The 13529-nt window shown below is 46.3% G+C and overlaps 2 protein-coding genes across 2 annotated transcripts; one reads left to right on the top strand and one right to left on the bottom strand.

The window, feature by feature from the left end:
• The first annotated feature begins 3935 nt into the window (after window positions 1–3935).
• Window positions 3936–13470, top strand: LOC125948812 (vacuolar protein sorting-associated protein 41 homolog). Its single transcript, XM_049675250.1, is given in 16 exon segments — window positions 3936–4152; window positions 4224–4361; window positions 4429–4720; window positions 4793–4991; window positions 5069–5223; window positions 5287–5476; window positions 5552–5692; window positions 7526–7996; window positions 8073–8869; window positions 8954–9048; window positions 10339–10478; window positions 10480–10522; window positions 11679–11712; window positions 12174–12363; window positions 12451–12702; window positions 12787–13470. Coding segments are annotated over 16 exon segments (3732 nt in total). The 5' UTR covers window positions 3936–4140; the 3' UTR covers window positions 13370–13470.
• Window positions 5710–7380, bottom strand: LOC125948810 (beta-1,3-galactosyltransferase 6). Its single transcript, XM_049675247.1, has one exon. The coding sequence runs from the start codon at window positions 7157–7159 to the stop codon at window positions 5960–5962; it is 1200 nt and encodes a 399-aa protein (XP_049531204.1). The 5' UTR covers window positions 7160–7380; the 3' UTR covers window positions 5710–5959.
• Window positions 13471–13529: the final 59 nt, after the last annotated feature.

The raw sequence follows: 13529 nt of genomic DNA, 5'->3' as shown, positions 1-13529 counted from the left end.
TTTGAAACATGATAATAATAATAAAAAGCCTTATCAACACCACATCCAACATGTTCCTAGTCAATGTGCCACCTTTCCAACACCCATAGCTGCCGAACGATTCAATGTGACTTTTACTTGTCCGCCGAGGAAGATCCCATGATTATCTCTCCCACGTCATGCGCCTAGGCTACGTCAGAGGAAATGTTTATACGCGCCTTAATCGAGACGTAGTGCAATGGATGATTCCAAAGGTCCAAAGCCGATGGAAAGCAAACTATCGCTATGTTGGCAGTCATAAAGCATTACATTCATTTTCCAAGAGAGTTTCTCATTCATGCCAGAGCCCCAAGAATGCAGCAAGGATCTTCACCGACGTCTCCATATCGCACGAGTAGTGCCGGATCGTACCGGGATCTCCCATCATGCTCACAGTTTAAAGTATTGTTCAGTTTTTGTCTATCCATATCCAATATTATCAAACCTATCAAATAACTATTATGCTAGCTATCCTGTTGTACATTAATTTGATCGAGTGTCGACAAGCTGAGTGTGAAGCTAAAAATCCATTCGTTGACCCCGTAGGCTGGATGAGACTGTAAGTCAGACCATTTGATCGTGCGGCCTTCAAGACACATTATGGTGTCTCCACTAACAAAGAAGCTGCTCATTGAGAAAGAGGTGTCACTTTATCATTGTGTACTATCGTTTACGCCCCACTCGATTGTCGCGGGCTTGAACGGCTGTCTCTGGCGAAAAAAAACCTTTATAATCTGCATCATCCTCCGACAGAATACAAAACACGCTCTTAACATTGGCCAATTGGTGGCATGAACGAATCATGCGATGGGTGTGCATTATTATCATATTAATCAGCAGGAAGACTGCTTGCAAAAGTACTGAACGCACCACCTCCACGCTCCACGAATCACGGGCCACGACATAGCGAAACTGAAGCAGCGTGTACGTTCCCTGTTATCAGTTGTCCGCCACTGGATGAAGATCATCTGCAGCCTCCGTGACGTTGCTTTAAAGAGCTCAGCTGTAGCCACGGGAGCACGGACAGCACTGCAAACCGGTCAGCAGCATGGTTCTCTCGGCCGTAGGACTTACGCCGACGCCATAGAAGGAAAGGTGGGGTGGTTACCATCCACAATCGCTACAGATAAGCTCCAGCAGAAGCGTTTGCTGCTGCATGTCGTGCGAATCGTCCTCGCCAGACGAACTTGACCTTAGCAACTACCGTCGTGGTGGCCTGATGACTTTCTGGATGGACAGTGGCGGGCGTAAACAGCCCTCCATTTTTGTCAATGAATTCTTAATTTGAATCGTTAATTTGGACAAGATGGTATCTTACTGAATATAAATTCGAAATCTGGTTAAAAAAGTAACATGCCACAGGTCGTTAAATCACAGGTCTATCATCAGACGCATCTTTCATTATCATCATCATCAATCGTTTAATTTGTGGCACCAACTCTCGTACTTATGTCACTGAAAAATATTAGAACAAATAGGAAATAAGTATGCGCTTCTAGAATGTCGTGTCTATTCATTGAGGATTTACAGAGTGGCAAAGTGAAAGTGATACACTTAAATTTTGTCATAAAATGGAAACTATGTAATTTTTCACGTATTTCTTATTTTTAACACAATGTTCTATTGCTATAGTTTCAATTTGATCGATTCATTTCAATTCTTTCCCCTTATTTTTTTATTCCAGCCCACAATCGCTTTCCAAAACTATTGCACGCCGCACGGACGACTTCCTTCGGCATTTCGTCTCAAATTTTTACAAACCGCTTTTTAACGTTTGAAGTCATATTCTTTGTGTCAAACCAGCTTCCCTAGCATGTATCTCCATACTTAGAAATCGAAAGGGTTTAAATCTGAAGACGATAAGAGCCATACATACAGCCAGCTTACAAAACATGGTAAATTTGGCGCTCACCATGTCTGAACAGTCAATGCCTTATGCGCAGGTGTTGAAGCCTGTTGGAAACAAAAATCTATTTTTCCTTATATTTTCTACGCACAAGGAATCAATTGGAGCATGAGAACGAACTCCAAATAATATTTTTCGTGGATTTTTACGCCTTTATCAACGAATAACAGTGGGAGCTTTCTTTCCTTTAATATGGCGCCCCCCATTTTGATATCGCTCCGCACCTTTTTTATCGGTTGGAATACCGCGAAAAGATACACTATGCACGCAATCATTTTGCTTGTTCAAATTTGCCTCCAAAGTCTTTTGTTGTCGTCTGAAAAAAATATGTTGTGAGCAGCGTGCGTCTTCAGCAGCATCCGAGATCTAGCAAACTTGTCGGCAACCTTTTGCGAGACAACCCATGAATCCTCCGCTTCTTGCAAGGACTATATCTGAGGTCCTATTTATTACGTTTGGCATGCAGGTGTGACTCATTTTCATGCCATGCGCCATTTTTCTTCCCGATCGTTCCGGATTTCGTCGTATACGATCCATTTATTGTCGTTAGAGATCGTACAGTCCGTTTTACCCCGGTTTCTATTTGGGGATAACCATATCACTATATTTGAATCATTTGATAGTTCTCTACCCGCATAATCTACTCAAATTCAGATGTAACTGCTTTCCTCTTATTTGTGGTGAGGTTTTGAAGATACAACATTCTGTTTTTTTCTCTACAAGAACCTATTACAATTTTTGGGTGAACAACACTCAAACTTAGCAGTAAAAATGCTGCTTTTTCAAATTGTAAACCAAGATCTGAATTATAGCTGTCCGAATTAGTACAGGGGTGCCTGGAATAAGTGTATCACTTTCACGTTGCCACCCTTTATGGATTTACGAATTGCGTTAATAGCCGTGGCCACACGGGGCGAAAACTCTAGCGCAAACGAAAAAATTAATGCCAAAACATTTACGCTTGCCGTTTACATGCTGTCAAACGATTATAGGTCCGTGGAGCGTAAAACCTAGAGTAAAAACTGTTTGCAAACGGAAGGGCTCGCAATATGTTCTATTTGTGGTTTACATTGATAGATAGTGATCATTGCTAGTGTGTTCAATCCTTTTCTTCCACAAAACGATTTTAATTTCCTCAACCCGGCCACGTAAACATATCGAAGCGTAAACGATTTGGCATTAGCCGTGGCCACACGGGGCGAAAACTCTAGCGCAAACGAAAAAATTAATGCCAAAACGTTTACGCTTGCCGTTTACATGCTGTCAAACGATTATTGGTCCGTGGAACGTAAAACCTAGCGTAAAAGCTTTTTGCAAACGGTAGGGCTCACAATATGTTCTTTTTGTGGTTTACATCGACAGTGAGTGATCATTGCTGGTGTATTCAATCCTTTTCTTCAAAAAAACAATTTTAATTTCCTCAACCCGGCCATGTAAACATATCGAAGCGAAAACATTTTGGCATTAATGTGCAAATTTGCGCGCAAATTTTCGCTCCGTGTGGCCACGGCTATTAATTTGTAAATTTGCGCGCAAATTTTCGCTCCGTGTGGCCACGGCTAATCGCTGCTTCTACTGCGCTTGGGAATTCTACTTTCTTCAACTGATGTAATGGCTCGAATCCAAAAAACAATCACTGGTATATTCATCCATATTTTGGATTACTCTGTAAACTGTTGTTTCCCGTCGTTACGCTCTCCTATCCAGTTTAGAAGCAAGCTACCCGCGATTTCGACGCTAGTGTATCAAAAATTACGCCAAACTCGAATCATACATCGTCGAGTCCTTGGAAATGGACTACCAGTGCACTTTCTACCGAGATGATGAGTGTAATCCGATGGCTGCAGGGCAGAAAGGAGTTCGCAACCGCGCAAATAACGCAAATAACGCATGCCGTGTGTGGCAGGCTTAACACTTCGCGAGCTGTCAACTGGTGGGCAGTTTCAAAACAAACCGAACTGTCAAATGAGGGGGTGGGAAGGGGGAAAAGAGGGGGAGGAGAAGACGAACAAAACAACAAAAAAGGCAAAAGGCAACTTACTCACGCCTTAATCCGCGTCTCGGTTGAATTCCATGATTCCTAAGGACCTTGACGGGATCCGGCCGCATTCTAGTTCCTTTGTAGTGTACCATCCAGCGGAAACTCGCACATCCAGCTGCTCGCGAAGAGCTGGGGAAAGGGTTTTCGAGTCGTTTGCTGAGTGTCCTGCGAGAAGATGGGCGAAACGGTGGGGTGTTTTCGGAACTTTTTGATAATACTAACGTGACCATTAATGGGCCAACTGTTCACACATTACAGCATGATCCAACGTCGGCCGACTCGTACAGCCTGACGGAAGATGAGGTGGAACCGAAGCTGAAATATGTGCGGCTCTCGAACGACCTGAAGAACATACTCAGCGAAGAGGCAATCAGCTGCATAGCCGTACACCCGAGGGTCTGTATTAAATGGAACATTCGATGAGTAATCCCGATAAAGCGGTCTTATCACGTGTCTTTTGTAGTTTCTCTGTCTCGGCACGCACTGGGGACGAATACACATGCTGGACCATCAGGGTAACAGCGTACACACGATGGTGAATGTGAAGGATAACGTGCACCTCCTCTCAGTGAACAGTATATCGGTAGATAGCAAAGGGGAGCACATAGCCACCTGCTCCGATGACGGTAAAGTGATGATCAGTGGCCTCTACTCGGACGAAAACAATCAGCAACTCAGCACGGGCAAAATCGTGAAAGCCGTCGAGCTGGATCCAAGCCACTATCGTTCCGGATCCGGTCGAAAGTTTATCATAGGTAAAGGATCTTAGTCTACAAAATGTTTTCACAAAACCTCACCCACATACCTATACGCTTGTGCCATTTTAGGAGACAGCAAATTGGTACTGTACGAAAGAACCTTCATCAAGGGACTGAAATCAACCGTTCTGAGCCACTCCGAGGGTCAAGTGACGGCCATCAAGTGGAATGGGCAGTTCGTAGCGTGGGCCAGCACCCTAGGTATCCATGTTTACGATCTAAACGAAAAGTGTTCGCTAGGCTTCATTCAATGGGAAGAACCGAGAGGGTAAGCATCATTGCCACGTACTACTCCCATCTATAGCGTTGCATTTGGTGGAATGAAAAACATGTCCATCGTTCTAGCGGGAAGCTCAGTGATTATAGGTGTAATTTGAATTGGTCTAACCCTACGACGCTACTCATCGGTTGGGTCGACACGGTGAGGATATGCGTTATACGCAAGCGAAATGCGGTCGAAGTTTCAACCCGCAACCTACCGGCGCATATCGTTGATCCGAGTAAGTCCGCTGGCATCCCCAGTAAATGAACGTTGTTCATGTATCATTCCCTCGTTCGCGCAGTGTCCACATTCCAGACCGATTTCTACATTTGCGGCATAGCACCACTCGAAAGCAACCAGCTGGTGATACTTGGCTACTCGAAGGATCGTGACTCCGAAACCAACAAAGCGCTACGGCCGATTCTGTGCGTACTGCAGTACAACGCGAGCGATTACATCGAGATCTGCACCGACAGCTTATCGATGCGAGGGTAACTAGACATCCCATTCATTCTATGATGATCTGCAAAGGACAACAATTTATGCCAATTCTATGCTCGTTGCAGGTATGAGGAGTACAAGTGCGACGATTATCATCTCGATTGTCTGATAGACGAGAATCAGTATTTTATCGTCTCGCCGAAGGACGTCGTTGTTGCGAATCTCTACGAAACGGACGATCGCGTGCAGTGGCTCATAGAGCATGGGTGAGTAACGCTATGCTAACGCAGACCGAAATCCGGCCATGGGCTGGTTTTTGTAGAAATAATTTATTGCTCCAAGCGACCCCTAAGTCCATTGCAATTGTCACGTGTGGGGCGTGCGATTGGGTGACTCTCGTGCCGCATTTAAGATTTGGCGCTGGTTTGCTTAAGATTATGTGGCCCCCTTTATAGGCGAATACCGTTCATCGTTGCACTTGGAGATACCCTGTTTGCCGCGTGCGGCGGGTGTGTGAGAAGTGATTGATGTGCTTACACCACCGTTTTGCAGCATGAGCTCGGTGGCTGTGTCCAATCGTAATAGTACTCCCGCGGTGTAGGTGACCCATTGCTCGCCGCCGGTGCATCTTCCTCGTGCGTACACAGCTCGCCCCGGTAGAGATCACGCATGTGGTGTGCGCTGCGCTTGTGCAGCAGTATATGGTAGTCCCGGCAGGCGCGTGCTTTCCAGGCCGTATCGAAACGTACATCGTGCCGCCGGTGAATGTTACGGAATGGTGCTAACCACGTGCCGACCGAGATATCCTCGCTCCGGTACGCGCTCAATCGATCGGCATTGGTAGCGATGTAGGATACCAGACCCTTCGATAGTACGTACCCTCCACCGAGTGCATACGGTCCGTACCGATCGCAGAGCGTATAATCATGCTCCTGCCATGCCCCGTGCTTCTGAATGGTGGCCGCACCCCGAAAGTAACCCCAGTACAGTTCGGTCGGCACGTCCGTTGAAGCTGAAGGTAACACCGACCGTTCACGGTGCAGCTTCTCGTAGTAGCTCAGCAAGTCTTCGGCCAGCAGATCCAACTTCACGTATGTGTCATCGTCCAGTTTGGCGAGATATTTGAAATCGTACTTCGCATCGATATGCTGCATACTGCGGAGCACCTTCGTCGTCAAATTGCCGTACGAATCGTGCAGATTTTCCAGCTCGAGAATGTCGCTGAAAACGCGCTGCTCCTCGTAGATGGCACGCCGCACGTTTTTCGGCTGCTCCCCGAGGCCGATCGCGAACAGAGGCTTGATTTTAAAGTTGATCACCTTTATGTTCTTGATCGGTTTTTCGCGCCACAGACGGAAGCTGTTGAGTAGCTTGCGTTGCGTAGCTACCGAATCCGGTTCCACTTGGCCCCGCTCGTTAACGGGCGGGATGTGTATCAGCTCATCCTGGTAGCTTTCGTTGATGAGGCGCGGTCGCAGATTCAGATACGTCTCGCGAATGGTGGTGCGGCGCTCAAAGTTTTCCGGTGCCGTAATGACGAGCAGGATGAGGAAGAAGGAGTTTTCCGGATCGTACACTCGGCCTACCGGGGCACAGGTGGGTCCGGTGTTGACGAACAGGGCCGTTAGTAGAACACCGAGCAGAAAGGCACAGACGAGCGGCACGTACCCGCTAACACAGTGCCGCTTGTGCAGCTGATACCGTGTGAAGGCCATCAGGCGTCGTAGTTTCATCCAAACCTTACACTCTGTCCATTGTGTAGTTTCATCCAAACCTTACACTCTGTCCAGGGGTTTCTTTGGTATTTTTCGATTCCGACAGTTATCCCCTAGCAATTGGCGTTTTTTCCGATCGAAAAAGAGTTAATCGGCGAATTTATAGCGATTTTTAAAACTACTTTCAGCCCAAAAAACTCTACTTTCAAAATCAAAACACCACTTTCGGGCCGGAAAAGTCTACTTTCAACTTTTTTTCTAAAAAAAAAGGGTGTGCAAAGCAATTTGACGTTAACTTTATGTCGTAGTGTGCGTGTGTGCCGCGCTCGGCGAAATATTTCAAATTCAATCCATATTCAAATCCTGCTTGGATTTCCGTTGCAGAAAGTTTGAACAGGCGATGGAGGTGATAACGAAACACGGTGGAAAGTATTCCCTGATTACCGTAGCCCGCCTTTACCTGGACCATCTGCTGTCACTGCAGCAGTACGATGAGGCGGCCAAGATGTGCACGCGTGTCTTCGGGACCGATAAGCAGCTGTGGGAGGAGGAGGTGTACAAGTTCGTGAAGGTGAAACAGCTCCGCTCGGTCAGCAGCTACATACCGGTCAACGAGGCCAACAAGCTCAACCCGCACGTCTACGAGATGGTGCTGTACGAGTATCTTCAACTCGATCCAGTCGGATTTCTGAGGCTGGTGAAAGAATGGCCTCCGACGCTGTACAACACCAAGGCAGTTATCAATGCCATCAACGATCACTTTAACAAAAAGGACGCCAACCTACTGCTGGAAGCGCTAGCCATACTTTACTCCCACGAAAGAGAATACGATCAAGCACTAACGATGTATCTGAAGTAAGCATTAGTTGGCATACAGCAAAACTCGACAGTGAGGACATATTAATAACCATCATTCTTTCTATACTTCCAGGTTGCAGCATAAGGATGTGTTCGAACTGATTGCAACGCACGATCTGTACGGGATGATCAAAGATACGATCGTCCAGTTGATAGAGCTGGATAGTGAGCGGGCGATTTCGATGCTCTTGAAACAGAAAAGCATTCCCCCGGAGGAGGTGGTGCGTGAGCTCGAGAATGACCAGCAGTACCTGTTCCGGTATCTGGACGCGTACGATAAGACCAACACTAGTGGCAAGTTTCACCGGCAACTGGTACCATTGTACGCGCACTACGAACCGGAAAAGTTGCTACCCTTCCTGCGGCGCTCGAACAACTACCCGATCCAGGAGGCGTACGATATCTGCCGGCAGCGGCTCTTCTATCCCGAAATGGTGTATCTGCTGGCAAAGATGGGCAGTACACGGGAGGCCCTCACGATCATACTGCACAACCTTAAGGACGTGTCGATGGCAATCGATTTCTGCAAAGAGCACGACGATATGGATCTGTGGGAGGATCTGATCAACGAATCGGTCAACAAACCGCACGTAATGACTAAGCTGCTCGACAGTGTTGCTGGCTTCATCAATCCCGAGCTGCTGGTAAACCGTATCCAGCCGGGCCAGGAGATCGTCGGTCTGAAGAGCTCGATTATTAAGATGCTCTGCGGGTACAGCTTACAGGTGGCCATCCAGGAGGGTTGCCATGATATATTGGTGTCCGACTATTTCAGCCTACACGAGCGGGTGGTACATTCGCAGCAGGGCGCCCTGACGCTCTCAACCGACCACACGTGTGGCGTCTGCCGGAGGGATCTTATAGTGAAAGGTAAGACCGCTGTGCAGAGGAAAAGGGCCTGCATTGACAATGTATGTTTCATGTGTCTTCATTTACTCTTGCTTTCTCACACAGATAGCAACTCAAGGACGGATGTTATCATGTTCAACTGCAAGCACTTTTTTCATGGACACTGCCTGCCGGATAAGTATAATATCGAGTTCTGCATCGTATGTAAATCGAAAAAATAACGACACAGCAGTAGATACGTACGCGGCGCCGGGTTAGAAAAGAAAGGGTCCATTAGTCTCACCAGCAAGTGTTTGGCTTCGCCTAAAACGTGATACAAGAACTACGCATTGCAGTGCTTCTTGGGTCGGATTCGATGTGTAAGCGCAGGTGTTCAAACCGTGCAAGATCCGCTCGATTATCGAATTTTATTTGTTCTTTTTTGTTTTGCTTTGCCTAGTACACGTTGCGTTTAACAAGCCAAATAGAACGAGGTTATTTTGTTTGTGCTAGCATAATTTTATATAAACAAATAAATTGCTATCTAAAAGATTTAAACTTCCCTTGGTGGCTTTGGGTGTCATTAATTCTATTGAGAAACCATTTACGAGGATCACCCGTAAGCGTCCCATATTGGAATTGGATTTTGAGATAGCCGTTATCTTTACAATGGCATCGTTAAACGCTCTTCACAGTAATGCATGGTAACAACGGTAATGTTTGGCGTCTCTATATAGAGCGTCCAATATCACGAGCTCATCACTAGCCGATTTGTTTTGGCTGTTTGTTCCTAACTGGACCACACGACCCCGTATACGTGTGTCGTATCGCTATCATCGCCTTGAGATCGCAGCTTTCTGCCACAGCCAGCCATCGTTTACGGTACCAGAGAGGAAGTCACCAACACATCCTATCTTTTGGGGAAACGAGAACTCGTTATTAAAACGAAAGCGAAAGGTGTTACGGTTCGCTACGTCGTCACCAAGACTATTTTGGTGATCGGAAGGGGCTCGCCCCTTAGAAACCGCGTCTTCTTTCGTTTGACTGGCTGATTTATCTCTTATCAGTTGGGTTTGTGTGCGAGGGAACCACACTACTACTTCGTTGATTTACTTCGTCTGTACGAAACCTCCGGCTATGCGGCAACTTTCTATCGTGATCGCGTAGACTACCGACGTCACCTCGCGTGTCTAATGGTGGTAATGTGCTTTCCACATGGCCAACATTTATGTCGTAATAGCTGCTCCATCACTTTTGCTGCTGAAGGGCGAAAGGACGAAAAGTAGACCAATACGTTTTTAATATAATTATTGGTCCGTTTTAAAACATCTCATACGAATCAATGGACATCGAACAAAAAAGTAATATGAAATCTAATGTATGTGTAAACTTGTAACCAGCCCGATAATCCCTAGAATATCTGTTAATAGTTAGAAGTAGCCGTGTCCAAAACATAAGCCGGGTCTACCAAGCCCATCGCACGCATGCATTCGGTTACGAAAGACGTCTAGCGTGGCAGCACACTCACGCACAAAGCTGGTTTCGATAGTATTAGGATGGGGAGCTGGCGTCAGATCGTACTGGTGTCTCGGAGCAACGGTTCAATCGTGGGGACAGAAAGGGCCCAGACACTAAGCCGGTCGGTCTGCTGCTAGAGTCCGAGAGTATTCGCGATCGCTGCCACGCGCATTTAGTGTTCCCACCCTCGTTCTCCGTTGTTTAACAGAATTTGTTTTGTGCGTGTTTTAGGTAAGTAAAGTTCCGCAAAACGAAGTGTTGGAAGTTCGAAAAGGTGTACGGAAAGCGAGAATTTAAGCAAGGGTTGGGGATGAATGGGAGAACCGCTTTGTGGAACGCTTACTTCTGGTTCAGTATTTTTAGCAAACCCCAACAAGCAAACATACCGTACTATCGTAGTGCTTTTGTCTTCTTGAACTTTTCACCCTCGAAAGCGGTTGGCGTGATAAAGAAAGCCAACGATCGCGAACCAAACCGCAGTGACCGGTTTCCTGTTTCTAGGTGTTTTTTTTTCGTCGCCACACAAGCGACTTTGGTGGCGAATGGTTTTGGCTCCCCGATAAACAGGAGATCAAACAAAATCATGTCTGTGACGGCGTTTGTGCTGCTGTGAATTTGCACCGAAATACCCTTCTATAGCTTCACACAGCGAGTGTTATACAGAGCACAACCCCTTATCAGTTTTAAGAATAAAAAAAACTATACACACAATTTGGATCCCAGCAAACAACAGCACAATTTGATTCCTTATACAATGGCATTTGCGATATTTAATCGTTTGTCTAAAATTGTATGAAAATATGTACTTGAAATCTCTCTTCCAAAATCTTGTACTTGAAGATCACGCAGTTGTTATCGGTTCAGGTTTCAGTGGACTCCATGCTGGCGAACGGGACGAGCCCCACCGAAAACTTGACTTTGACCGTGTGATGAACCCCATGATATTGCACGAAAAGCAAATCCCAAGCGCCGCTGATCGGAGGGCCGTGGCCTTGTTTTCGACTTTCGTGTGTTGTTACGCGGACACTCCGCATTCACGGATGTCGTGTGCGTGTACGCGTGTGTCGAGAACAACCAAAATAGGACCAGCGACCAAAAAAAAAGCAAAAAGCAAAGCAACCAGTAGACCGGCGTTATCATCGGTCGTTGATGAACACCATCTAGCTCTCTATCTTTACGGTCCATCCTATCAAATCGCGCGTTCAAAGGAATTGCCCTGTCACTGTGTGTACTAGCGGTGGAAAGATGGGCTTGATTGTCCTCTTGCAATGATAAAATATTTTACATTCGATAAGTAATGATGTAAACATCTATTTGATATTCCCTTCCAAAGGCGGCGGCATCGCATAAAGCAATCATGGCAAATCGTACGTAATGTAATGTTGATGTGGTTTGAGAAACGATTGCATTTTTGGCTGCAAATAGCACGCTCTATCTCTCTGTCTCTTTGTCTATAGCATGAAGTACTATAAACTCGATCAAAATGCGGACCAATCTGTTCTTTCCTGCAACACTCTCATTTGCTGTTTCTAAACCTTCCCATGTCTGAAGCTGTTTCTCGTTCTAATCCATCGAATGTTGAACCTTCTTCTCATTGTAATATTTACTTCAACGAAATGAAAGAAAGTAATGAAATTGATGCATAATAAGATAAAAATGAAATGTTAGAATATTATAAATTCAAGGTAGTGTTAATCGTGAGGCATTCCTTTTCGTTAACTGCTTGGTCGGATATGTATGCATGGCTTGTAGATACATAAGCACGCTGGTATCGTGTGCTATTCGTTACTCCATCTTATAGAACTAATTAACCTTCTTTTTAATTCAGCATCGGTACAAATCATGACACAACAAGGACCGGCGTTTGATTCCAACTGCATGACGCTAACGCGCTTCGTGCTACAGGAGCAGAAAAAATACAAACATGCCACCGGTGACCTGTCCCAGCTGCTGAACTGCATCCAGACGGCTATCAAAGCCATCAGCTCAGCGGTACGCAAAGCAGGAATCGCCAAGCTGTAAGCGTTCACCCGAAGAAACAGAAGATATCACTAATGGAGAGGAGCCACTAATTCGATCATTCTTTCTTCATTATGCTCCTCCAGCCAAGGAATCTCGGGCGACACGAACGTGCAAGGTGAGCAGGTGAAGAAGCTGGACGTTCTTTCGAATGAAATCTTCATCAACATGCTCAAATCATCGTACGCCACCTGTTTGCTGGTATCGGAGGAGAATGACAACGTAATCGAGATCGAGACTGACAAGCGGGGCAAGTACGTCGTATCGTTCGACCCGCTGGACGGGTCTTCCAACATCGATTGTCTCGTGTCGATCGGTTCCATCTTTGCCATTACCAAGTAAGGCTGACTCACCGTAGAAACGTGTAGCGTCCATTACGTATCCAGCACTAATCACCATTCTGCTCTGCTCTTGATCATCAGACAGGCGAACGAAAGCACGGAACCATCGGTTGCGGATGCACTGCAACCGGGCAACAAGATCGTAGCGGCCGGATACGCACTCTACGGATCGGCCACAATGATCGTCATCAGTCTCGGTAACGGTGTGCACGGTTTCATGTACGATCCATCGATCGGTGAGTTTGTGCTGACCGACTACAATATGCGCATTCCGGAGCGTGGCAACATCTACTCGATCAACGAGGGTTACGCTTCCACCTGGGACGAATCGGTACGGAACTACATCCAGGACAAAAAGGATCCGGCCAAGGGTAAACCGTACGGAGCCCGTTACGTCGGCAGTATGGTGGCGGATGTGCACCGGACGATCAAGTACGGTGGAATCTTCATCTATCCGGCCACGGCGGCGTCGAAAAATGGAAAGTTGCGCCTACTGTACGAGTGCAATCCGATGGCGTACCTGATGACCCAAGCCGGCGGTAAGGCGTACGCCGGTAAGAATCTAGAAATATTGGATGTTGTGCCGACGTCCATCCACCAGCGATCGCCGATTTATCTCGGCTCTAAGCTGGATGTCGAAGAAGCGATTAGCTATATTAAGTAGCGCAATGCGTAACCTACGGAAGCGGAAAATTGGCGAAGCCAGACTGGAATCTACTGTTTGTTTCTTTTTTTAATAAAATGTATCCTCTAATATAAACTGAACTAACAAATCCGAGTGACTAGTATCGTAGTATACTTTGTGATATTTATATGTTCAAAAG

Source organism: Anopheles darlingi, chromosome 2 (assembly GCF_943734745.1).
Source record: "Anopheles darlingi chromosome 2, idAnoDarlMG_H_01, whole genome shotgun sequence".
Lineage (NCBI taxonomy): Eukaryota > Metazoa > Arthropoda > Insecta > Diptera > Culicidae > Anopheles > Anopheles darlingi.
The sequence above is the reverse complement of the archived record's forward strand: the minus strand, read 5'-3'. Positions and strand labels throughout refer to the sequence as shown.